At 41.2% G+C, this 24,363-nt stretch overlaps 2 protein-coding genes across 6 annotated transcripts in view; one reads left to right on the top strand and one right to left on the bottom strand.

Moving 5' to 3' along the window:
- Positions 1–24,363, top strand: part of Ubr3 (Ubr3 ubiquitin ligase) — a 169,377-nt gene that overhangs the window by 133,412 nt on the left and 11,602 nt on the right. For all 5 annotated transcript variants that reach the window (XM_071676245.1, XM_071676244.1, XM_071676241.1 and 2 more), the window contains 5 exons: positions 1,926–2,171; positions 3,414–3,652; positions 6,013–6,178; positions 7,593–7,804; positions 13,696–13,967. In XM_071676245.1, coding sequence (XP_071532346.1) covers positions 1,926–2,171; positions 3,414–3,652; positions 6,013–6,178; positions 7,593–7,804; positions 13,696–13,967 — 1,135 coding nt within the window. The remainder of the gene's footprint in view (positions 1–1,925; positions 2,172–3,413; positions 3,653–6,012; positions 6,179–7,592; positions 7,805–13,695; positions 13,968–24,363) is intronic.
- Positions 3,604–24,363, bottom strand: part of Polr3B (RNA polymerase III subunit RpIII128) — a 79,161-nt gene continuing 58,401 nt past the window's right edge. Inside the window, exon 8 of the mRNA XM_071676248.1 lies at positions 3,604–3,729. Within this exon, the coding sequence (XP_071532349.1) occupies positions 3,701–3,729 (29 nt within the window). The 3' untranslated portion in view covers positions 3,604–3,700. The remainder of the gene's footprint in view (positions 3,730–24,363) is intronic.

The raw sequence follows: 24,363 nt of genomic DNA, 5'->3' as shown, positions 1-24,363 counted from the left end.
CTGGTAACCCAGCACTGGTGGTAGATCAGAGTGAGAAACTGCAGAGGTTGGTGTTTGAGTTTCAAAAAATGTGTGAAAGGAAGAAGTTGAGATAAAGGTGAATATAAACATGGTTAGGTTACGTTAGGTTTAGCAGAAGGACCATATATATTCTTAAGACCTTCCACAAGGCATCTCTGTCAGCCATAGCAAGGTTATTATGTCCAGTAGGGTTGAGGGACAAATTAATTGGGATGCAAGGAAGTGAAGTGATTTAGATATCTGGGAGTGGACTTAACAGTGAATGAAACCATGGAAGCGAAAGTGAGTCACAGGGTGGGGGAGGGGGCGAAGGTTTTGGGAGCGATGAAGAATGTATGGAAGGAGAGAACATCATCTCAGAGAGCACAAATGGGTATGTTTGAAGGAATAGTAGTTCCAGCAATGTTATATGGTTGCGAGGCATGGGCTACAGATAGGGTTGTACGGAGGAGAGTGGATGTATTGGAAATGAAATGTTTAAGGACAGTATGTACTGTGAGGTGGTTTGATTAAGTAATGAAAGGGTAAGAGAGATGTATGGTCATAAAAAGAGTTTGGTTGAGAGAGCAGAAGAGGATGTGTTTAAATGGTTTGGACATATGGAGAGAATGAGTGAGGAAAGGTTGACAAAAAGGATATATGTGTCAGAGGTGAAGGGACCATGGAGAAGCAGGAGACCAAATTGGAGGTGGAAGGATGGAGTGAAAAAGATTTTGAGTGATCGGGGCCTGAACATACAGGAGGGTGAGAGGCGTGCAAGGAATAGAGTGAAGTGGAACGATGTTGTATACCATGGACGACATGCTGTCAGTGGACTGTACCAGGGCATGTGAAACGTCAGGGGTAAACCATGGAAAGGTCTATGGGGCCTGGATGTGGATAGGGAGCTGTGGTTTCAATGCATTGCACATGACAGCTTGAGACTGAGTGTGAACGAAAGTGGCCTTTTTTTTGTTGTTAGTGTGAACGAAAGTGGCCTTTTTTTTGTTGTTTTCCGGGCACTACCATGCTGAAGCAGAGGGTAACGATGCTGTTTCCTGTGGGGCGGGATGGTGCCTGTAATTGATGAAAAATTACAATCACATTATAGACTTAGGTAATGAATGGAGTGATAATGAGATCATTCACCAGGGAATATAGACAATGGGTAATGAACACTGAATACTGCTGTGTTGTGTGGTCACCATCAGTGCAAGATAGAAGGAATTCATAAACACTATACAAACCAAGTTTAGGGAATGGAGCATATGAATTATCATGAGAGGTTGAAAGAACATGATTTACAGCTAAGAAAGCAGGAGAGAAAGATACAAGATAATCTGCTCATGGCAACAAAATGAAAAAGTCACAGATCTGATTGTGTTACATTGAAAAAAAAGCAGAGGTATTAAGATGAAATTATTCAAAATCCTGCAAAGTGAAATAAGAAAACCTGCTTGGAATAAGCACAGAAATCTGTAAAAGAACTCTGAATGAATGAGAAAGAACAGTCCTAGATGAACACAAAATTGAGTACTATAAAATGTAAATGGAAGCAAAGAACAGCATTATCAGTAAGCAAATTGTGTGGTGTGCATTGCAAAATCTGATCATAGGTACTCAAAAATAGATAGGTAATCTTTCTCTCAGATGGATTGCTTTTTTACAGCTGCTTTATATCTCACTGTCTTGTTTTGTATGCAGAGAAATTTAATGGCTTCACTTGTGCAGCTGTTAAGGAGAGAATGACAAAAGGTAGATTTATTGATGTGTAATTGCTGTAATGTGTTCAGGATATGTATTGTATCTGTTTAGTGATGTTTTAGGTGATAGAGAAGACCTTTGATACTTGAACATTTGCTATTAATCCTGATATATCAAAGTTACAGGGTCAGATATCTGATTGCTTAGCATTCCTTTCACAGTGCCACTTCTTCATGTACTTGGATTTCATTCCAAGATTTTGAGCGGAGGTGGTGATTCCTCAGTTGGTGGTGTGGGTGGAGGATTACATTGGATTAGACAGACTTGGGCCTCAATAACCCAGCGACCAGTGACTGGAAGTGAAAGAGCTGTCACTCCACGAGAGAGGGAAGTTCCATTACTTCTGCGAGACCCTGTCACACTCCTCCTGCAGTTGATTCTTCTCTTGCCTTCCCGTATTGACCAAGGTATAATACTGAATAAGTATATTGCTTGAAAAATTTAATGGAATATATATACGGCATAAGAACTTAAAAGGGGTGGGCAACAGGGGGCTGGAAATCCTTCCTTCCTTCCTGTTTTACTTTTCCAAAAGAAGGAACAGAAACATGAGCCAAGTGAGGATTTTCCCCTCTGAGGCTCAGTCGTCTGTTCTTGACGCTGCCTTGCTAAATGGGAAATGGTGAACATTTATGTATCAAAAGAAATTACAGAAGGTTATGAGTTTTTTTTTTGTAAGATATGTAAAAGAAATAAGTTGTAAGACAAATGCCCATGAGAGTAATCCGATGGTTTAGTAGGTGAGAGAGAAGGAAGCAGTAGACTTTGCATGGCCTTACAGAATAAATACATGTTGCGAGTAAAAGTGTAAGATTAGGTGATATTTAAGAAAAGATTTGAACATTTTTATTTAACACTGGTATTATGTAAACAGTGGTATGGGGAAGTAAAGGAGAGAAGTGTTCACTAGGGTAGGTAAGGTCATGGTAAAACTTTAGTTGAAATTAGAGGTATGCTTAGGAGAAAAATTGGGGTTGCAATTAAAGCCCTGGTAAATTAAAGAAATTTAAGGATAGAGTATGCAAGAAGCTAATATATGGGGTGAAACCCAGGTTCTTTAGGTCATGATTGGTATAAAATGAAAACAATCTTGTTGCAATTAGTTGGATAAATATAATGAAAATTGAAGATGTGAGAAGTTAATGTGGTGCTAAATCAATCGATAGGTGCATGGATAAAAGTCATTTAGGATAGAATAGTCATGTAGAGCCCATAGCAGATAGACTGGCAAAGAAAAATGAACAAGGAGGAGAGATAGACAATAAAAGATATGGACAGATTAGTTAGAAATTTGATTAGGGCTAGGAAGATTTTAGATGAAGATGTTAAGAGTGATAAGGGATAGAATTTATTGGAAGCATTTTCTGTAAAAGAAAGTTGTATAAATGGAAACATTGGTATCAAATTATGAATCACTGCAGGTTGTAAAGTGAAAAAGTAATGAGTGCTTTTTTTAAGTATGTAGAGGTTCTTGTTTCACTTTAACCAAACACGTCATGGATTGATGTAACAAAAAAGCTGGGTGTAATGAAGTTCCAGAGGATTTTTGTCCCTAATTCACCCCAGTGAATTTTTAATGATGATGATGGATAGTTAGATATGATTTCACAGTTTTCCTCTAATCAGACTTTTTTTTTTTCATCTTTAAGGTTACTTAAGGTGTGTTGTGGGAAATGTGTATCGGGTTGCAGTAGTACGAGCAGCCGTTTCTGCTCTGAGGTCACTTAATGAGAGTCAGCGTGAACAAGCTACCACAAGTGGCCCCCTTGCACCCCTCTTAGCACTAGCTCATAACACCTTACGTGATAGTCCATTCTTTTGCGATGATCAGGTACCACTAGCGGATCAGACACAGGAGACTTGGACTGTCAATGATGTCACTTGTCAGGTAAGCATCTTTATCTTGATAGAAGAATGTGTATGACCTGATTATTCTTTAAGACATTGCCTGATTTGTTGAAGGAGCTGTAAAAGATTAAATGATGATAATGCAGTAGAAGTGATAAGCTTAATATGGTATACCTCCTTCATTTAGTTAATGGGGTTTTATGGATATCATACTTCATTTGTATCTTCTCCACATGCTAATCAGAAATGTTTTAGAGGAGAATATTGAAAAGTTTAAATTTTTTTTGGAATTAATGAAAACATGAAAATGTATAGGTACCCAGTGAAAATAGAATGGTAGGACTGGGTTTTATACATTGAACATGTTAGCAGGAGACTGGGTGTGTGCAAAGTACGCCTTTTTTGTGTGTGCTCCTGACACCACCTCTTGAAGGCAGAAAAGGCATTTAAGGAAAAAAATGAGAATATGGTGTAAGCATACCTGTTTGTTATGGCTCTTAAAAGTAGAGAATTTGGAGGATGACAATGAGTATTGTACTTAAATTGATTACTTTGTTGAATTGTAAACATCGCATATTAATACCCATAACCTTATCCTGTTTAAGCTACGTGCTCAAACAAATATCAGTTTGTGGGAACCTAAAATTGTGAAATGTTTGGTAAATTTATTTTCTTAAGGTCCATGGAAAAGAAAGTGCTAGCAGATTTTTAAGAACAGCAGATCCTTTTACTAAAATGCACATTTACAATTATCTACTGGAAAGAACCTGAATGAGCAAAGGAAATTTAGATGCAGGGAAGAAACTCTGTCGTATGTATGACTTGAATGGATAGGTGGGAACAGAATAGAGGGAGTGGTAAGTGGGTATGATGTTTAAGGTGGAAATGAGAGTGATGAAAGATTTCAGGAATTATGTCCATCTTCACGCATGAGTGATGCAAATTATGTATTTTAAACATACTGACAGTCACAAGTATACTTAAGAGAGAGACGAGTAAGATAGGGTAGACAGGAGCATGATTGACATGTTTGTGGTAAGGAGGAATACAATAGTTTATGTGATGTGCCATGTCAAAGACGTTTATAAGGTTGTTTTCCTGATCTCATGGTTGGTGAAATGTTGGGTAATTGTGTATTTTAAGAGGGTATAGGACTGGAAATGTGAATTAAAAAAAAATAAGAGGACGAAAGTACAGAGTTGAGAGTTGGAAATAACGAAATTTAACCTCTAGGAGAAGTTTAATGAAATCTGAGATAATTCAAAATGATTTATGATGAGGTTGAGGTGATGTGGAGGCAACTTAAGAATGCATTATTGGCAGCTGTCAACTACAGTTGAAAATGTTCAAGAGGTGGGGCCCCATTAATGTGAAATTCTCTCCTTGTGCTGGCAAATAGGTAATTACAGCATAGTAGAATTTAGATTTAAGATGTTGGAGGAGAGAAAAAAGTTTGGAATGAGTATCAAATCAAAATGATAGAGGAAGAGGTCTCTATTTGTTAGGGCAAAGATGGGTATGTTTGATGGTATGGTAGTTCCAGCATTGTTTTATGGGTGTGGTCTTGGGTCTTACATGCAAAAAAATGGAAGAGGGTGAATGTGTTTTAAATAAAATTGCTGAGGATAATGTGTGATGTGGTGTTGGTCATGTAAGGACTGCCAGTGTAAGATAGAGGTGTGGTGGTAGGAAGTAAATTATGATTGAGAAAGCTTAATAGGATTTTTTTTGAAATGTTTTGGATGTTTATAGAGGATGAGTGAAGAGAGTAATTAAGGGATGAAAGAGCTGAACAGGTTAGCTTGAAATATTTCAGATGTAAGGAGAGGATGAGTGAAGAGACTTGACTAACTGGATATAGATGTCAGAAATGGAGGTGGCAAGGGGAAGGGAGAGAGAGTTTCTGGAGCCTGAACATCCACAAGGGTGAGAAGCTTGCATGGGATGGAGAGAATTGGAGTGATGTGGTGTACAAGGGGCAACATACATATGAAGCTGTCAGGGAAAACCATGGAAAGGTGTGTGGGTGGGGCTTGGATATGGATTTTGGTACACTTTATATGACAACTAGAAAATGGATGTGAACAAATGCGGCCATTGTATGTTTGTTCCTGGGACTACCTCACTAACACAGGAAACACTGAATAAAAATCAAGAAAATCATGTATCTAAGTTAAAGGGACAAGAAGAAAAAGAACTTGTAATAGATTGATTTTTAGTTCACTAACACAGGAAACAGCATATGAATATCAAGAAAATCATGTATCTTCAGTTAAAGGAACAAGAAGAAAAAAACTTGTAAATTAATTTTTAGTCAGAATGAAAAACCGTGGAATATTAATTATGGATATTTTCAGAGTAACTTGAGGTATTATTTCACTGTTGTTTATATGTCCTCAGGTTCGAGAAACGTGTCTTATGTTTTTAAGAATTGCTGCTCTTCTGAAAGCACATCTCATGGAAGAACATTCACCAGTGATTGCTGACCCCATTGCAGAATGTGGAGCTCTTGAACAGTATCTTGGAGTGTGGGATATGTGCTCTGTTGTTAACTCGGCAATCATGGGTGAGAAGTTATATTTTCTTAAACCTTGATCGATTGTGCCTTTATCTGTGAAATATCTAAACGTTTAATGGCATTTAAAGGTTGTGTTTGAAGTATGTCATAAGCATAACATGTTTACTTTTCCAGTCAGTTTTATTCTCATTATGGGTTGTCTTACACATATTGGGCTGGGATTTTTTTTTTCCTCAGACCTTCATCCATGGTTTCACTTGTTGCCATATACACTCCCAGGTATCTAAAACTTTGTACTTCCTCCAAGTTCCCAAAATTCTGTTAGTATTTTTTTTGTAGTTATCTTAATCCTTGTAATACTTGCAAATGCTGGCTGGCTGGAGTACCATCTATCTTCATCACTGCAACTCTTTAAGCGCCTTTGCTTTGTGACTTCTTATATTACATCACTTTTTCCTCTTTCTTACAATTTCCTTTATATTTGAGGCTTGAGTTTCCCATGTTTCTACTTTTTCACAAAATTTCATGCCCAGGTTCATGGGTACTTGAACTCCTTTTCCCAATCTATGTTACCTTAGAAATTGTAGAGGTTTATTTAGTTTCCATTATCATGTCTCCTCTTTACTTTTATGTTTTCCACCTCCGCTTTGGATAGTTATGGAAGGTAGAAGGAGGCAGTGGTGGTCCTTCCAGATTTATCCCCAACTCTATTACCATAGCATTAATTATTTGTTTAACCATATGTTTTTAGAAATGAGTTTTTGAGAGGAGTATATGGTATGACTAGATAGAATAAAGAAAATAATGAGGGGGTGTATGAGAGATTTGGTATTGCAAAGGGAATGAATTGTGGAGCACTAGGGTGGGTGAGACAGAATACTTTGAGGTCGTTTGGGTATGTGGGAAGAAAGCAAGATGTAAGGTTTACAAGGAGAGTGTATGATAATATGAATAAAGCAGTTGGTGAGAGGAAGACCACCTGTGACATGGAGAAAATAAAGTGGAAGAGAAATGGAGGAAGATTGCATGGAATGGTGTATGCGAGGGCATCATATAAAGACAGAGATAAGTGGTGACTCTTTTCTTGTGGCTACTTCTGCAATGGGGGTTCCCGGAGGGAAAAGACATCAGAAACATAGGTAGATAGAAAGGTTGTTTACCACAATGCCACCTTCAGCCCCCAAGAGGAGTTTAGACTTGTGATGTATTAGCTTTGTTCCTGGAGTGCTTTTGTCATGCAATCAGAAAACAGGTACTGTAAAAGGATATTAATTGAGTAGGAAAACAATGTGATTATGTAAGTGAAAAATTAGTTGTGGGGATTTTGAAAGTCCCTATTTCCCCCAGAAGCCCTTAGTATTAGTATTTGTGTTTCCTATATTTGTGTCACTATTTGTAACACTAAATCTTTTTAATTTTGAAAGCTGAGTTTCATTATTTATGTATTTCATTTTTTTTCCAGGCAATATGTGTGGAACATACCATGCAAGTGAGGTATCAAGTCCCGTAGAAACACGTTTGGGTGACCTTGCAGGTGGCGCAAGAGTATGGTGCAGTGAAGTAGCTGCATTTGCCTCACAGGCTCAAGTTGCTGCATCATTTCTTCTTACCACAGTTCATTTCTCACGACCACGCCTCCTTCGTTTACCTCATTCATATGATGCCATATTCCAGGTAAAGTTACTTTTAAATGTACTTTCACCTTGACTAGGATTATCTCTAATTGATACCCCCTGAAACATGATCCAGAGCATTGGAGTGTTAAAATGTAAAAGTGGCTTTTTAGAGAAAATGAGTAGTTACAGTAGATCATTAGCAGTGCACCTGTATCATAGTTGGTATCTCCATATTTGACATCTCTTTTGTAGTGTATCCACTTACCAGAGTAGGGTAACCTGCTGAAAATATTGAAAACAGTAATTGACATCAGATTTCTGTACACAAAGCACTTGAACTTCAGGGATTATAGTAATTTACAAATGTAGGAATTTTATCCCTGGGGATAGGGGATTAAGAATACTTCCCACGTATTCCCTGTGTGTAGTAGAAGGCGACTAAAAGGGGAGGGAGCGGGGGGCTGGAAATCCTCCCCTCTCATTTTTTTTTTTTTTAATTTTCCAAAAGAAGGAACAGAGGGTGCCAGGTGAGGATATTCCAAAAAAGGCCCAGTCCTCTGATCTTAACGCTACCTCGCTAATGCGGGAAATGGCGAAGTTTAAAAGAAAAAAAGAAAAGGAATTATATGAGGCTTATCTGTGGTGAGGGTAAATTATGGGTGTTTAAATGTGTGTGGATGTAACCAAGATGAGAAAAAAGGAGAGATAGGTAGTATGTTTCAGGAAAGGAACCTGGATGTTTTGGCTCTGAGTGAAATGAAGCTTAAGGGTAAAGAAGAAGAGTAGTTTGGGAATGTCTTTGGAGTAGTCAGGGGTTAGTGAGAGGACAAGAGCAAAGGAAGGAGTGGCACTACGACTGAAGCAGGAGTTGTGGGAGTATGTGATAGATATGACTTGAAGCAGGAGTTGTGGGAGTATGTGATAGAGTGTAAGAATGTAAATTCTAGATTGATGTGGGTGGATGGAGAGATCGATGATTATTGGTGCCTATGCACCTGGTCATGAGAAGAAAAATCATGAGAGGAAAGAGTTTTGGATACAGCTGAGTGAGTGTGTTAGCAACTTTGATGCACAAGACCAGCTTATAGTGATGGATGATTTGAATGCAAAGGTGAATAATGTGGCAGTTGAGGGTATAATTGGTGTACATGGGGTGTTCAGTGTTTTAAATGGAAATAGTAAACAGCTTGTAGATTTGTGTGCTGAAAAAGGACTGGTGACTGGGAATACCTGGTTTAATAAGTATATGCACGTAAGTTTTTTTTTTTTTTTTCCAAAAAAGAAGGAACAGAGAAAGGGGCCAGGTGAGGATTCTCCCTCAAAGGCCCAGTCTTTTGTTCTTAACGCTACCTCGCTAATGCGGGAAATGGCAAATAGTATGAAAGAAAAAACGTATGTAAGTAGCAGAGATGGCCAGAGAGTGTTTTTGGATTACGTGTTAATTGATAGGTGCGTGAAAGTTAGACTTTTGGATGTTAATGTGCTGAGAGGGGCAACTGGAGGGATGTCTTATCATTATCTTGTGGAGACAGAGGTGAAGATTTGTAGAGGTTTTCTTAAAAAGGAGAGAATGTTGGGGTGAAGAGTGAGCTTGGAAAAGAGACTTGTGTGAGGAAGTACCAGGAGAGATTGAGTGCAGAATGGAAAAAAGTGAGAGCAAATGATGTAAGGGAGTGGGGGAAGGAATGGGATGTATTTAGGGAAGCAGTGATGGCTTGCACAAAAGATGCTTGTTGCATGAGAAAGGTGGGAGGTGGGCAGATTAGAAAGGGTAGTGAGTGGTAGTTTGAAGAAGTAAGATTGTTAGTGAAAGAGAAGAGAGAGGCGTTGGGGTGATTTTTGAAGGGAAGTAGAGCGAATGACTGGGAGATGTATAAAAGAAAGAGGCAGGAGGTCAAGAGAAAGGTGCAAGAGGTGAAAAAGAGGGCAAATGAGAGTTGGGGTGAAAGAGGATCATTAAATTTTAGGGACAATAACAAGATGTTTTGGAAGGAGGTAAATAAAGTGCACAAGACAAGAGAACAAATGGGAACATCGGTGAAAGGGGCAAATGGGGAGGTAATAACAAGTAGTGGTGAAGTGAGGAGATGGAGTGAGTATTTTGAAGGTTTGTTGAATGTGTTTGATGATACAGTTGCAGATATAGGGTGCTTTGGTCAAGGTGGTGTGCAAAGTGAGAGGGTCTGGGAAAATGGTTTGGTAAACAGAGAAGAGGTAGTGAAAGCTTTGCGGAAGATGAAAGCCGGCAATGTGGCGGGTTTGGATGGTATAGCAGTGGAATTTATTCAAAAAGGGGTGACTGTGTTGTTGACTGGTTGGTAAGGATATTCAATGTATGTATGGTTCATGGTGAAGTGCCTGAGGATTGGCAGAATGCATGCATAGTGCCTTTGTTTGTTTGTACAAAGGCAGAGGGGATAAAGGTGAGTGTTCAAATTACAGAGGTATAAGTTTGTTGAGTGTTCCTGGGAAATTATATGTGAGGATATTGATTGTGAGGGTAAAGGCATGTACGGAGCATGAGACTGGGGAAGAGCAGTGTGGTTTCAGAAGTGGTAGAGGATGTGTGGATCAGGTATGTGCTTTGAAGAATGTATGTGAGAAATACTTAGAAAAACAGATGGATTTGTTTGTGGCATTTATGGATCTGGATAAGGCATATGATAAGAGTTGATAGAGATGCTTTGTGGAAGGTATTAAGAGTATTTGGTGTGGGAGGTAAGTTGACAGAAGCCGTGAAAAGTTTTTATCAATGATATAAGGCATTTGTACAGGTAGGAAGAGAGGAAAGTGACTGGTTCCCAGTGAATGTCGGTTTGCGGCAGGGGTGCGTGATGTCTTTGGTTGTTTTAATTTGTTTATGGATGTGGTTGTTAGGGAGGTGAGTGCAAGAGTTTTGGAGAGAGGGGCAAGTATGCAGTCTGTTGTGGATGAGAGGGCTTGGGAAGTGAGTCAGTTGTCGTTCACTGATGATACAGCGCTAGTTTCCTGATTCAGGTGAGAAACTGCAGAAGTTGGTGACTGAGTTTGGTAAAGTGTGTAAGAGAGGAAAGCTGGGAGTGGGGTAGTTAGGTTCAGTAGGGTTGGGGGACAAGTTGATTGGGAGGTGGGTTTGAATGGAGAAAAGCTGGAGGAGGTGAAGTGTTTTGGATATCTGGGAGTGGATTTGGCAGCGAATGGAATCATGGAAGCTGAAGCGAGTCACAGGGTGGGGGAAGGGGTGAAGGTATTGGGATCATTGAAGAATGGGGTATGTTTGGGGGAAAAGTGGTTCCAGCAATGTTGTGTGGTTGCGAGATATGGGCTATAGATGGGGTTGTGCGGAGGAGGATGGATGTGTTGGAAATGAGGTGTTTGAGGGCAAAGTGTGGTGTGTGGTGGTTTGGTCGAGTGAGTGGTGAGGGGGTGGGAGAGGTGTGTGGTAATGGGGAGAGTGTGGTTGAGAGAGCAGAAGAGGGTGTATTGAAGTAGTTTGGTCACGTGGAGAGAATGAGTGCAGAAAGATTGACAAAGAGGATATGTGTGTCAGAGGTGGAGGGAACGAGGAGAGGTGGGAGGCCAAATTGGAGGTGGAAGGATGGAGGGAAAAGGATTTTGAGAGATTGGGGCCTGAACACATGGGAGGGTGAGGGGTGTGCAAGGAATAGAGTGAATTGGAACGATGTGGTATCCCGGGGTTGACGTGCTGTCATTGGATTGAACCAGGGCATGTGAAGCGTCTGGGGTAAACCATTGAAAGTTTTGTGGGGCCTGGATGTGGAAAGGGACCTGTGGTTTTGGTGCATTACATATGACAGCTGGAGACTGAAAGTGAATGAATGTGGCCTTTGTTGTCTTTCCCTAGCACTACCTCGCATGCGTGGGGGGAGGGGGTGCTGTTTTTCATGTGTGGCGGGGTGGCGACGGGAATGGATGAAGGCAGCAGGTATGAATATGTACAAGTGTATATTTGTTTATGTCTGTGTATGTATATGTATGTATATGTTGAAATGTATAGGTATGTATATGTGCGTGTGTGGGCATTTATGTATATACATGTGTATGTGGTTGGGTTAGGCCATTCTTTCGTCTTTCCTTGCGCTACCTCGCTAACGCGGGAGACAGCGACTAAGTATAATAATAATAATAGTTATACGCATGCATGCATGCAGCTTCTCTCCTAGAAACAGTTTGCTGATGCTCATTTGTACTCTACTCTAATATATTTATGAACATGTACATGTACAGAGCATCAGATTGGGGAAGAGCAGTGTGGTTTCAGAAGTGGTAGAGGATGTGTGGATCAGGTGTTTGCTTTGAAGAATGTATGTGAGTAATACTTAGAAAAGCAAATGGATTTGTATGTAGCATTTATGGATCTGGAGAAGGCATATGATAAGAGTTGATAGAGATGCTCTGTGGAAGGTATTAAGAATATATGGTGTGGGAGGCAAGTTGTTAGAAGCAGTGAAAAGTTTTTATCGAGGATGTAAGGCATGTGTACGTGTAGGAAGAGAGGAAAGTGATTGGTTCTCAGTGAATGTAGGTTTGTGGCAGGGGTGTGTGATGTCTCCATGGTTGTTTAATTTGTTTATGGATGGGGTTGTTAGGGAGGTGAATGCAAGGGTTTTGGAAAGAGGGGCAAGTATGAAGTCTGTTGGGATGAGAGAGCTTGGGAAGTGAGACAGTTGTTGTTCGCTGATGATACAGCGCTGGTGGCTGATTCATGTGAGAAACTGCAGAAGCTGGTGACTGAGTTTGGTAAAGTGTGTGAAAGAAGGAAGTTAAGAGTAAATGTGAATAAGAGCAAGGTTATTAGGTACAGTAGGGTTGAGGGTCAAGTCAATTGGGAGGTAAGTTTGAATGGAGAAAAACTGGAGGAAGTAAAGTGTTTTAGATATCTGGGAGTGGATCTGGCAGCGGATGGAAGCATGGAAGCGGAAGTGGATCATAGGGTGGGGGAGGGGGCGAAAATCCTGGGAGCCTTAAAGAATGTGTGGAAGTCGAGAACATTATCTTGGAAAGCAAAAATGGGTATGTTTGAAGGAATAGTGGTTCCAACAATGTTGTATGGTTGCGAGGCGTGGGCTATGGATAGAGATGTGCGCAGGAGGATGGATGTGCTGGAAATGAGATGTTTGAGGACAGTGTGTGGTGTGAGGTGGTTTGTTCGAGTAAATAACGTAAGGGTAAGAGAGATGTGTGGAAATAAAAAGAGCGTGGTTGAGAGAGCAGAAGAGGGTGGTTTGAAATGGTCTGGGCACATGGAGAGAATGAGTGAGGATATATGTGTCGGAGGTGGAGGGAACGAGGAGAAGTGGGAGACCAAATTAGAGGTGGAAAGATGGAGTGAAAAAGATTTTGTGTGATTGGGGCCTGAACATGCAGGAGGGTGAAAGGAGGGCAAGGAATAGAGTGAATTGGATCGATGTGGTATACCGGGGTTGACGTGCTGTCAGTGGATTGAATCAGGGCATGTGAAGCGTCTGGGGTAAACCATGGAAAGCTGTGTAGGTATGTATATTTGCATGTGTGGATGTATGTATATACATGTGTATGGGGGTGGGTTGGGCCATTTCTTTCGTCTGTTTCCTTGCGCTACCTCGCAAATGTGGGAGACAGCGACAAAGCAAAAAAAAAAAAAAAAAAAAAAAAAAAAAAAAAATTTACCTAAAGTTTGTATTTGCAACACTCATGACTGCTGATGCACACAGTCAATTACTATATTTTCTATAGTAATTGCTTAAGAAATTGAAGGAATATCAAAATTTTTTGGTACAGTACATGTCTATCATAAATTTGTTAGAACTTATGCTGCTCTGAAAATCGAAATTTTTGTGGCCACTGCTAATTCATTATCTTTATAGTTGTACCATTACAGCTGTTATGCTCTTAAAGTAAAGTCATTGAGCTTGATTTGTTAATTAGTTAATTTCTGTATTATTACTATCATAGTGTCTTCTCTTACAGTACTATCACAGACGACAGTGTTCACAGTGCAATAGCATCCCAAAGGACCCAAGTGTGTGTCTTCTGTGTGGCACAATTGTATGCTTAAGAGAACCATGTTGCAAGCAGCAGGAAGTGTGTGAATGCGTTCAACATGCTATTGACTGTGGTGCTGGCACAGCCATCTTCCTTGTTGTGAATGCTTCAACAGTGATTGTGATTCGAGGCCCACGAGTCTGTTTATGGGGCTGTATTCATCTAGATTCGTTTGGGGAAGAAGATCGTGAATTAAAGTAAGTATTTAAGAGAATTTTTAAAATCTGAATTCATAAGTTAATAGGTTTTAGAAAATAAGACCCACAATTTGAACTCAGAAGTTCATAGAGTTTAGACAGTAAAATCCAATGTTGAATAATAGGGTTACACAAGATCAGATGTTTTTGTATACCACAAAACATTCTTAGCTTCCTGATATGTGAATTGTTTTTGATAATTGTTTTTGATATACCCGATTATTACTTGGTACACTGATTTTTTCATCTTTTAATCCAAGTACAAAAATCCTTTTGTATGGGTCACCCTTTCCTTTTAATTCTCTTTTCATACAGTGACATTCCATTTCCTTGCTTACCCATTACACAAGTTTTTGGTGGAAAATTTTACCTGTAAATTTTAAAAATGCTCCCATTTCATTCACTTTTGGAAAGTTTCACAGAGCAGTATGCCCTATGCCAGTTAAATTTCTAATATTTAGGAGTTCACCTGTTATTTCCAAGGAGGAATATAGCCTTGCTAGCTCAAGCCAGACTTTATATGAAAGCACATAATATTAGTGAGGTGGCATCTACCTTAGCACCTGTTGCACAGGGGTCCTGGGTTCAATCCTGGCTGTTGGAGGTTTGTATGTTCTATGAAGGTGTGTGTACATATGCACTTTGTTCGCATTCATATACCTCCGCGTTGTACAGTTAGGTTCGGTAAAATGCTATCTGCTGGCTGTGTGAGCCTGATGGAAAATGACCAGTGGAGCCCCGTTATTCACCAACGTGAGACGAAGGGTATTCGAGTACATAATATTCGAATAGTCATTTCCCTACTAGGGGCGATCATAGGCTAGCGGTAGCGCTCCCACCTGTTGCACAGGGGTCCCTGGGTTCGATCCTGGCTGTTGGAGGTTTGTATGTTCAATGAAGATGTGCGTTCATATGCACTTTGTTCATGTATATATATGCAACTGGAGGGATGTCTAATCATTATCTTGAGGAGGTGAAGGTAAAGATTTGTAGAGGTTTTCAGAAAAGAAGAGAGAATGTTGGGGTGAAGAGAGTGGTGAGAGTAAGTGAGCTTGGGAAGGAGACTTGTGTGAGGAAGTACCAGGAGAGACTGAGTACAGAATGGAAAAAGATGAGAACAAAGGACGTAAGAGGAGTAGGGGAGGAATGGGATGTATTTAGGGAAGCAGTGATGGCTTGTGCAAGGGATGCTTGTGGCATGAGAAGCGTGGGAGGTGGGCAGATTAGAAAGGGTAGTGAGTGGTGGGATGAAGAAGTAAGATAATTAGTGAAAGAGAAGAGAGAGGCATTTGGACGATTTTTGCAGGAAAATAATGCAAATTACTGGTAAATGTATTAAAGAAAGAGGCAGGAGGTCAAGAGAAAGGTGCAAGAGGCAAAAAAGAGGGCAAATGAGAATTAGGGTAAGAGAGTATCGTTAAATTTTAGGGAGAATTAAAAGATCTTTTGGAAGAAGGTACATAAAGTGCGTAAGACAAGGGAACAAATGGCAACTTCAGTGGAGGGGGCTAATGGGGAGGTGATAACAAGTAGTGGTGATGTGAGAAGGAGATGGAATGAGTATTTTGAAGGTTTGTTGAATGTGTTTGATGATAAGAGTGGCAGATATAGGGTGTTTTGGTCGAGGTGGTGTGCAAAGTGAGAAGGTTAGGGAGATTGATTTGGTAAACAGAGAAGAGGTAGTTGATGATAGAGTGGCAGATATAGGGTGTTTTGGTCGAGGTGGTGTGCAAAGTGAGAGGGTTAGGGAGAATGATTTGGTAAACAGAGAAGAGGTAGTAAAAGCTTTGCGGAAGATGAAAGCCGGCAAGGCAGCGGGTTTGGATGGTATTGCAGGGGGATTTAGTAAAAAAAGGGGGTGACTGTATTGTTGACTGATTGGTGAGGTTATTTAATGTATGTATAACTCATGGTGAGATGCCTGAGGATTGGCAGAATGCTTGCATAGTGCCATTGTACAAAGGCAGAGGTGATAAAAGTGAGTGCTCAAATTACAGAGGTGTAAGTTTGTTGAGTATTCCTGGGAAATTATATGGAAGGGTATTGATTGAGAGGGTGAAGGCATGTACAGAGCATCAGATTGGGGAAGAGCAGTGTGGTTTCAGAAGTGGTAGAGGATGTGTGGATCAGGTGTTTGCTTTAAAGAATGTATGTGAGAAATACTTAGAAAAGCAAATGGATTTATATGTAGCATTTATGGATCTGGAGAAGGCATATGATAGAGTTGATAGAGATTCTCTCTGGAAGGTAATAAGAATTTATGGTGGGGTAGGCAAGTTGTTAGAAGCCATGAAAAGTTTTTATTGAGGATGTAAGGCATGTGTACGTGTAGTAAGAGAGGAAAGGGATTGGTTCTCAGTGAATGTTGGTTTGTGGCAGGGATGTGTGATGTCTCCATGGTTGTTTAATTTGTTTATGGATGGGGTTGTTAGGGAGGTGAATGCAAGAGTTTTGGAAGGAGGGGCAAGTATGCAGTCTGTTGTGGTTGAGAGAGCTTGGGAAGTGAGTTAGTTGTTGTTCGCTGATGATACAGCGCTGGTGGCAGATTCGTGTGAGAAACTGCAGAAGCTGGTGACTGAGTTTGGTAAAGCGTGTGAAAGAAGAAAGCTGAAAGTAAATGTGAATAAGAGCAAGGTTATTAGGTACAGTAGGGTTGAGGGACAAGTCAATTGCGAGGTAAGTTTGAATGGAGAAAAACTGGAGGAAGTAAAGTGTTTTAGGTATCTGGGAGTGGATCTGGCAGCAGATGGAACCATGGAAAGCGGAAGTGGATCATAGGGTGGGGGAGTGGGCAAAAGTACTGGGAGCGTTGAAGAATGTGTGGAAGTCGAGAACATTATTTCGGAAAGCAAAAATGGGTATGTTTGAAGGAATAGTGGTTCCAACATTGTTATATGGTTGCGAGGCATGGGGCTATAGATAGAGTTGTGCGGAGGAGGGCGGATGTGCTGGAAATGAGATGTTTGAGGACAATATGTGGTGAGAGCTGGTTTGATCGAGTAAGTAATAATAGGGTAAGAGAGATGTGTGGTAATAAAAAGAGTGGTTGAGAGAGCAGAAGAGGGTGTTTTGAAATGGTTTGGTCACATGGAGAGAATGAGAGGAAAGATTGACAAAGAGGATATATGTGTCAAAGAGGTGAAGGGAACAAGGAGAAGTGGGAGACCAAATTGGAGGTGGAAAGATGGAGTGAAAAAGATTTTGAGTGATTGGGGCCTGAACATGCAGGAGAGTGAAAGGCATGCAAGGAATAGAGTGAATTGGAACGATGTGGTATACCGGGGTCGATGTGCTGTCAATGGATTGAACCAGGGCATGTGAAGCATCTGGGGTAAACCATGGAAAGTTCTGTGGAGCCTGGATGTGGAAAGAAAGCTGTGGTTTTGGTGCATTATACGTGACAGCTAGAGACTGAGTGTGAACGAATGTAGCTAGAGACTGAGTGTGAACGAATGTGGCCTTTGTTGTCTTTTCCTAGCGCTACCTCACACACATGCGGGGGGAGGGGGTTGTTATTTCTTGGGTGGCGGGGTGGCGATGGGAATGAATAAAGGCAGACAGTATGAATTATGTACATGTATATATTTTTTTTTTTTTTTTTTTATACCTCGTCGCTGTCTCCCGCGTTTGCGAGGTAGCGCAAGGAAACAGACGAAAGAAATGGCCCAACCCCCCCCCCCCATACACATGTACATACACACGTCCACACACGCAAATATACATACCTACACAGCTTTCCATGGTTTACCCCGGACGCTTCACATGCCTTGATTCAATCCACTGACAGCACGTCAACCCCTGTATACCACATCGCTCCAATTCACTCTATTCCTTGCCCTCCTTTCACCCTCCTGCATGTTCAGGCCCCGATCACACAAAATCCTTTTCACTCCATCTTTCCACCTCCAATTTGGTCTCCCTCTTCTCCTCGTCCCCTCCACCTCCGACACATATATCCTCTTGGTCAATCTTTCCTCACTCATTCTCTCCATGTGCCCAAACCATTTCAAAACACCCTCTTCTGCTCTCTCAACCACGCTCTTTTTATTTCCACACATCTCTCTTACCCTTACGTTACTTACTCGATCAAACCACCTCACACCACACATTGTCCTCAAACATCTCATTTCCAGCACATCCATCCTCCTGCGAACAACTCTATCCATAGCCCACGCCTCGCAACCATACAACATTGTTGGAACCACTATTCCTTCAAACATACCCATTTTTGCTTTCCGGGATAATGTTCTCGACTTCCACACATTTTTCAAGGCTCCCAAAATTTTCGCCCCCTCCCCCACCCTATGATCCACTTCCGCTTCCATGGTTCCATCCGCTGACAGATCCACTCCCAGATATCTAAAACACTTCACTTCCTCCAGTTTTTCTCCATTCAAACTCACCTCCCAAATGACTTGACCCTCAACCCTACTGTACCTAATAACCTTGCTCTTATTCACATTTACTCTTAACTTTCTTCTTCCACACACTTTACAAACTCCGTCACCAGCTTCTGCAGTTTCTCACATGAATCCGCCACCAGCGCTGTATCATCAGCGAACAACAACTGACTCACTTCCCAAGCTCTCTCATCCCCAACAGACTTCATACTTGCCCCTCTTTCCAAGACTCTTGCATTTACCTCCCTAACAACCCCATCCATAAACAAATTAAACAACCATGGAGACATCACACACCCCTGCCGCAAACCTACATTCACTGTGAACCAATCACTTTCCTCTCTTCCTACACGTACACATGCCTTACATCCTCGATAAAAACCTTTCACTGCTTCTAACAACTTGCCTCCCACACCATATATTCTTAATACCTTCCACAGAGCATCTCTATCAACTCTATCATATGCCTTCTCCAGATCCATAAATGCTACATACAAATCCATTTGCTTTTCTAAGTATTTCTCACATACATTCTTCAAAGCAAACACCTGATCCACACATCCTCTACCACTTCTGAAACCACACTGCTCTTCCCCAATCTGATGCTCTGTACATGCCTTCACCCTCTCAATCAATACCCTCCCATATAATTTACCAGGAATACTCAACAAACTTATACCTCTGTAATTTGAGTATATATATATATATATATATATATATATATATATATATATATATATATATATATATAGACGAAAGAAATGGCCCAACCCCCCCCCCCCCCATACACATGTACATACACACGTCCACACACGCAAATATACATACCTACACAGCTTTCCATGGTTTACCCCGGACGCTTCACATGCCTTGATTCAATCCACTGACAGCACGTCAACCCCTGTATACCACATCGCTCCAATTCACTCTATTCCTTGCCCTCCTTTCACCCTCCTGCATGTTCAGGCCCCGATCACACAAAATCCTTTTCACTCCATCTTTCCACCTCCAATTTGGTCTCCCTCTTCTCCTCGTCCCCTCCACCTCCGACACATATATCCTCTTGGTCAATCTTTCCTCACTCATTCTCTCCATGTGCCCAAACCATTTCAAAACACCCTCTTCTGCTCTCTCAACCACGCTCTTTTTATTTCCACACATCTCTCTTACCCTTACGTTACTTACTCGATCAAACCACCTCACACCACACATTGTCCTCAAACATCTCATTTCCAGCACATCCATCCTCCTGCGAACAACTCTATCCATAGCCCACGCCTCGCAACCATACAACATTGTTGGAACCACTATTCCTTCAAACATACCCATTTTTGCTTTCCGGGATAATGTTCTCGACTTCCACACATTTTTCAAGGCTCCCAAAATTTTCGCCCCCTCCCCCACCCTATGATCCACTTCCGCTTCCATGGTTCCATCCGCTGACAGATCCACTCCCAGATATCTAAAACACTTCACTTCCTCCAGTTTTTCTCCATTCAAACTCACCTCCCAAATGACTTGACCCTCAACCCTACTGTACCTAATAACCTTGCTCTTATTCACATTTACTCTTAACTTTCTTCTTCCACACACTTTACAAACTCCGTCACCAGCTTCTGCAGTTTCTCACATGAATCCGCCACCAGCGCTGTATCATCAGCGAACAACAACTGACTCACTTCCCAAGCTCTCTCATCCCCAACAGACTTCATACTTGCCCCTCTTTCCAAGACTCTTGCATTTACCTCCCTAACAACCCCATCCATAAACAAATTAAACAACCATGGAGACATCACACACCCCTGCCGCAAACCTACATTCACTGTGAACCAATCACTTTCCTCTCTTCCTACACGTACACATGCCTTACATCCTCGATAAAAACCTTTCACTGCTTCTAACAACTTGCCTCCCACACCATATATTCTTAATACCTTCCACAGAGCATCTCTATCAACTCTATCATATGCCTTCTCCAGATCCATAAATGCTACATACAAATCCATTTGCTTTTCTAAGTATTTCTCACATACATTCTTCAAAGCAAACACCTGATCCACACATCCTCTACCACTTCTGAAACCACACTGCTCTTCCCCAATCTGATGCTCTGTACATGCCTTCACCCTCTCAATCAATACCCTCCCATATAATTTACCAGGAATACTCAACAAACTTATACCTCTGTAATTTGAGTATATATATATATATATATATATATATATATATATATATATATATATATGTATATGTATATATATGTCTGTGTATGTATATATAAGTATACGTTGAGATGTATAGGTATGTATATTTGCGTGTGTGGACGTGTATGTATGTACCGAGATGTTTTTTTTTTTTTTTTTTTTTTATATACTTTGTCGCTGTCTCCCGCGTCTGCGAGGTAGCGCAAGGAAACAGACGAAAGAAATGGCCCAACCCCCCCCATACACATGTACACACACACGCCCACACACGCAAATATACATACCTACACAGCTTTCCATGGTTTACCCCGGACGCTTCACATGCCTTGATTCAATCCACTGACAGCACGTCAACCCCTGTATACCACATTGCTCCACTTCACTCTATTCCTTGCCCTCCTTTCACCCTCCTGCATGTTCAGGCCCCGATCACACAAAATCCTTTTCACTCCATCTTTCCACCTCCAATTTGGTCTCCCTCTTCTCCTCGTTCCCTCCACCTCTGACACATATATCCTCTTGGTCAATCTTTCCTCACTCATTCTCTCCATGTGCCCAAACCATTTCAAAACACCCTCTTCTGCTCTCTCAACCACGCTCTTTTTATTTCCACACATCTCTCTTACCCTTACGTTACTTACTCGATCAAACCACCTCACACCACACATTGTCCTCAAACATCTCATTTCCAGCACATCCATCCTCCTGCGCACAACTCTATCCATAGCCCACGCCTCGCAACCATACAACATTGTTGGAACCACTATTCCTTCAAACATACCCATTTTTGCTTTCCGGGATAATGTTCTCGACTTCCACACATTTTTCAAGGCTCCCAAAATTTTCGCCCCCTCCCCCACCCTATGATCCACTTCCGCTTCCATGGTTCCATCCGCTGACAGATCCACTCCCAGATATCTAAAACACTTCACTTCCTCCAGTTTTTCACCATTCAAACTCACCTCCCAATTGACTTGACCCTCAACCCTACTGTACCTAATAACCTTGCTCTTATTCACATTTACTCTTAACTTTCTTCTTCCACACACTTTACCAAACTCCGTCACCAGCTTCTGCAGTTTCTCACATGAATCCGCCACCAGCGCTGTATCATCAGCGAACAACAACTGACTCACTTCCCAAGCTCTCTCATCCCCAACAGACTTCATACTTGCCCCTCTTTCCAAAACTCTTGCATTTACCTCCCTAACAACCCCATCCATAAACAAATTAAACAACCATGGAGACATCACACACCCCTGCCGCAAACCTACATTCACTGAGAACCAATCACTTTCCTCTCTTCCTACACGTACACATGCCTTACATCCTCGATAAAAACTTTTCACTGCTTCTAACAACTTGCCTCCCACACCATATATTCTTAATACCTTCCACAGAGCATCTCTATCAACTCTTATCATATGCCTTCTCCAGATCCATAAATGCTACATACAAATCCATTTGCTTTTCTAAGTATTTCTCACATACATTCTTCAAAGCAAACACCTGATCCACACATCCTCTACCACTTCTGAAACCACACTGCTCTTCCCCAATCTGATGCTCTGTACATGCCTTCACCCTCTCAATCAATACCCTTCCATATAATTTACCAGGAATACTCAACAAACTTATACCTCTGTAATTTGAGCACTCACTCTTATCCCCTTTGCCTTTGTACAATGGCACTATGCACGCATTCCGCCAATCCTCAGGCACCTCACCATGAGTCATACATACATTAAATAACCTTACCAACCAGTCAACAATACAGTCACCCCCTTTTTTAATAAATTCCACTGCAATACCATCCAAACCTGCTGCCTTGCCGGCTTTCATCTTCTGCAAAGCTTTTACTACCTCTTCTCTGTTTACCAAATCATTTTCCCTAACCCTCTCACTTTGCACACCACCTCGACCCAAACACCCTATATCTGCCACTCTGTCATCAGACACATTCAACAAACCTTCAAAATACTCATTCCATCTCCTTCTCACATCACCACTACTTGTTATCACCTCCCCATTTACGCCCTTCACTGAAGTTCCCATTTGCTCCCTTGTCTTACGCACCCTATTTACCTCCTTCCAGAACATCTTTTTATTCTCCCTAAAATTTACTGATAGTCTCTCACCCCAACTCTCATTTGCCCTTTTTTTCACCTCTTGCACCTTTCTCTTGACCTCCTGTCTCTTTCTTTTATACTTCTCCCACTCAATTGCATTTTTTCCCTGCAAAAATCGTCCAAATGCCTCTCTCTTCTCTTTCACTAATACTCTTACTTCTTCATCCCACCACTCACTACCCTTTCTAAACAGCCCACCTCCCACTCTTCTCATGCCACAAGCATCTTTTGCGCAATCCATCACTGATTCCCTAAATACATCCCATTCCTCCCCCACTCCCCTTACTTCCATTGTTCTCACCTTTTTCCATTCTGTATACAGTCTCTCCTGATACTTCTTCACACAGGTCTCCTTCCCAAGCTCACTTACTCTCACCACCTTCTTCACCCCAACACTCACTCTTCTTTTCTGAAAACCCATACTAATCTTCACCTTAGCCTCCACAAGATAATGATCAGACATCCCTCCAGTTGCACCTCTCAGCACATTGACATCCAAAAGTCTCTCTTTCGCACGCCTGTCCATTAACACGTAATCCAGTAACGCTCTCTGGCCATCTCTCCTACTTACATAAGTATACTTATGTATATCTCGCTTTTTAAACCGAGATGTATAGGTATGTATATTTGCGTGTGTGGACATGTATGTATGTACCTGTGTATGTGGATGGGTTGGGCCATTCTTTTGTCTGTTTCCTTGCACTACCTCGCTAACATATATATATATATATATATATATATATATATATATATATATATATATATACATATATATATATATATACTATTCGCCATTTCCCGCATTAGTGAGGTAGTGTTAAGAACAGAGGACTGGACCTTTGAGGGAATATCCTCACCTGGCCCCCTTCTCTGTCCCTTCTTTTGGAAAATTAAAAAAAAACGAGAGGGGGGGATTTCCAGCCCCCCGCTCCCTTCCCTTTTAGTCGCCTTCTACGACACGCAGGGAATACGTGGGAAGTATTCTTTCTCCCCTATCCCCAGGGATACCATTAAACATATTTCTTCTTATATTCTAAGCTATAATGAGGTAATTCTCAGAGAAGTGCCGTGGACATGTTTTATCAAACTATTCCATAAGAAAAATAGTTTTCACAGGTCAGTCCATTCTATGTGGGATCTGGCAGTTGTAGTTTCAAACTTGGCAAGCCAGTGGCATTGCTACAGTAAGTTGCCAAGGGTTGTAATACATTTATCCCTTATAAAACTCTCCATGGGTAAACCATGGAAAGTTTTGTGGGGCCTGGATGTGGAAAGGGAGCTGTGGTTTCGATGCATTATACATGACAGCTAGAGACTGAGTGTGAACGAATGTATAATATATATAAAATCCCTGGGTATAGGGGGGAAGAATTCTATCACCATATTCCTTGCGTGTTGTAGAAGGCAGCTAAAAGGGGAGAGTGCAGTGGGCTGGAAATCCTTCCCCTAAATTTTTACATTTGCAAAAGAAGGAACAGAGAAGGGGGCCATGTGAGGATTTTCCCTCTAAAGCTCAGTCCTTTGTTCTTAATGCTACCTCACTAGTGCGGGAAATGGCAAATATATATGTCTATAATGGCGAGCATGTATGAGAATGAAAATATATATATAGGTTGTCAAAGAAGATATGTGTCAGAAGTGGAGGGAACAAGAAAAATTGGGA

The sequence above is a fragment of the Panulirus ornatus genome, chromosome 22, assembly GCF_036320965.1.
Source record: "Panulirus ornatus isolate Po-2019 chromosome 22, ASM3632096v1, whole genome shotgun sequence".
NCBI classification, from domain to species: Eukaryota; Metazoa; Arthropoda; class Malacostraca; order Decapoda; family Palinuridae; genus Panulirus; species Panulirus ornatus.
The sequence above is the reverse complement of the archived record's forward strand: the minus strand, read 5'-3'. Positions and strand labels throughout refer to the sequence as shown.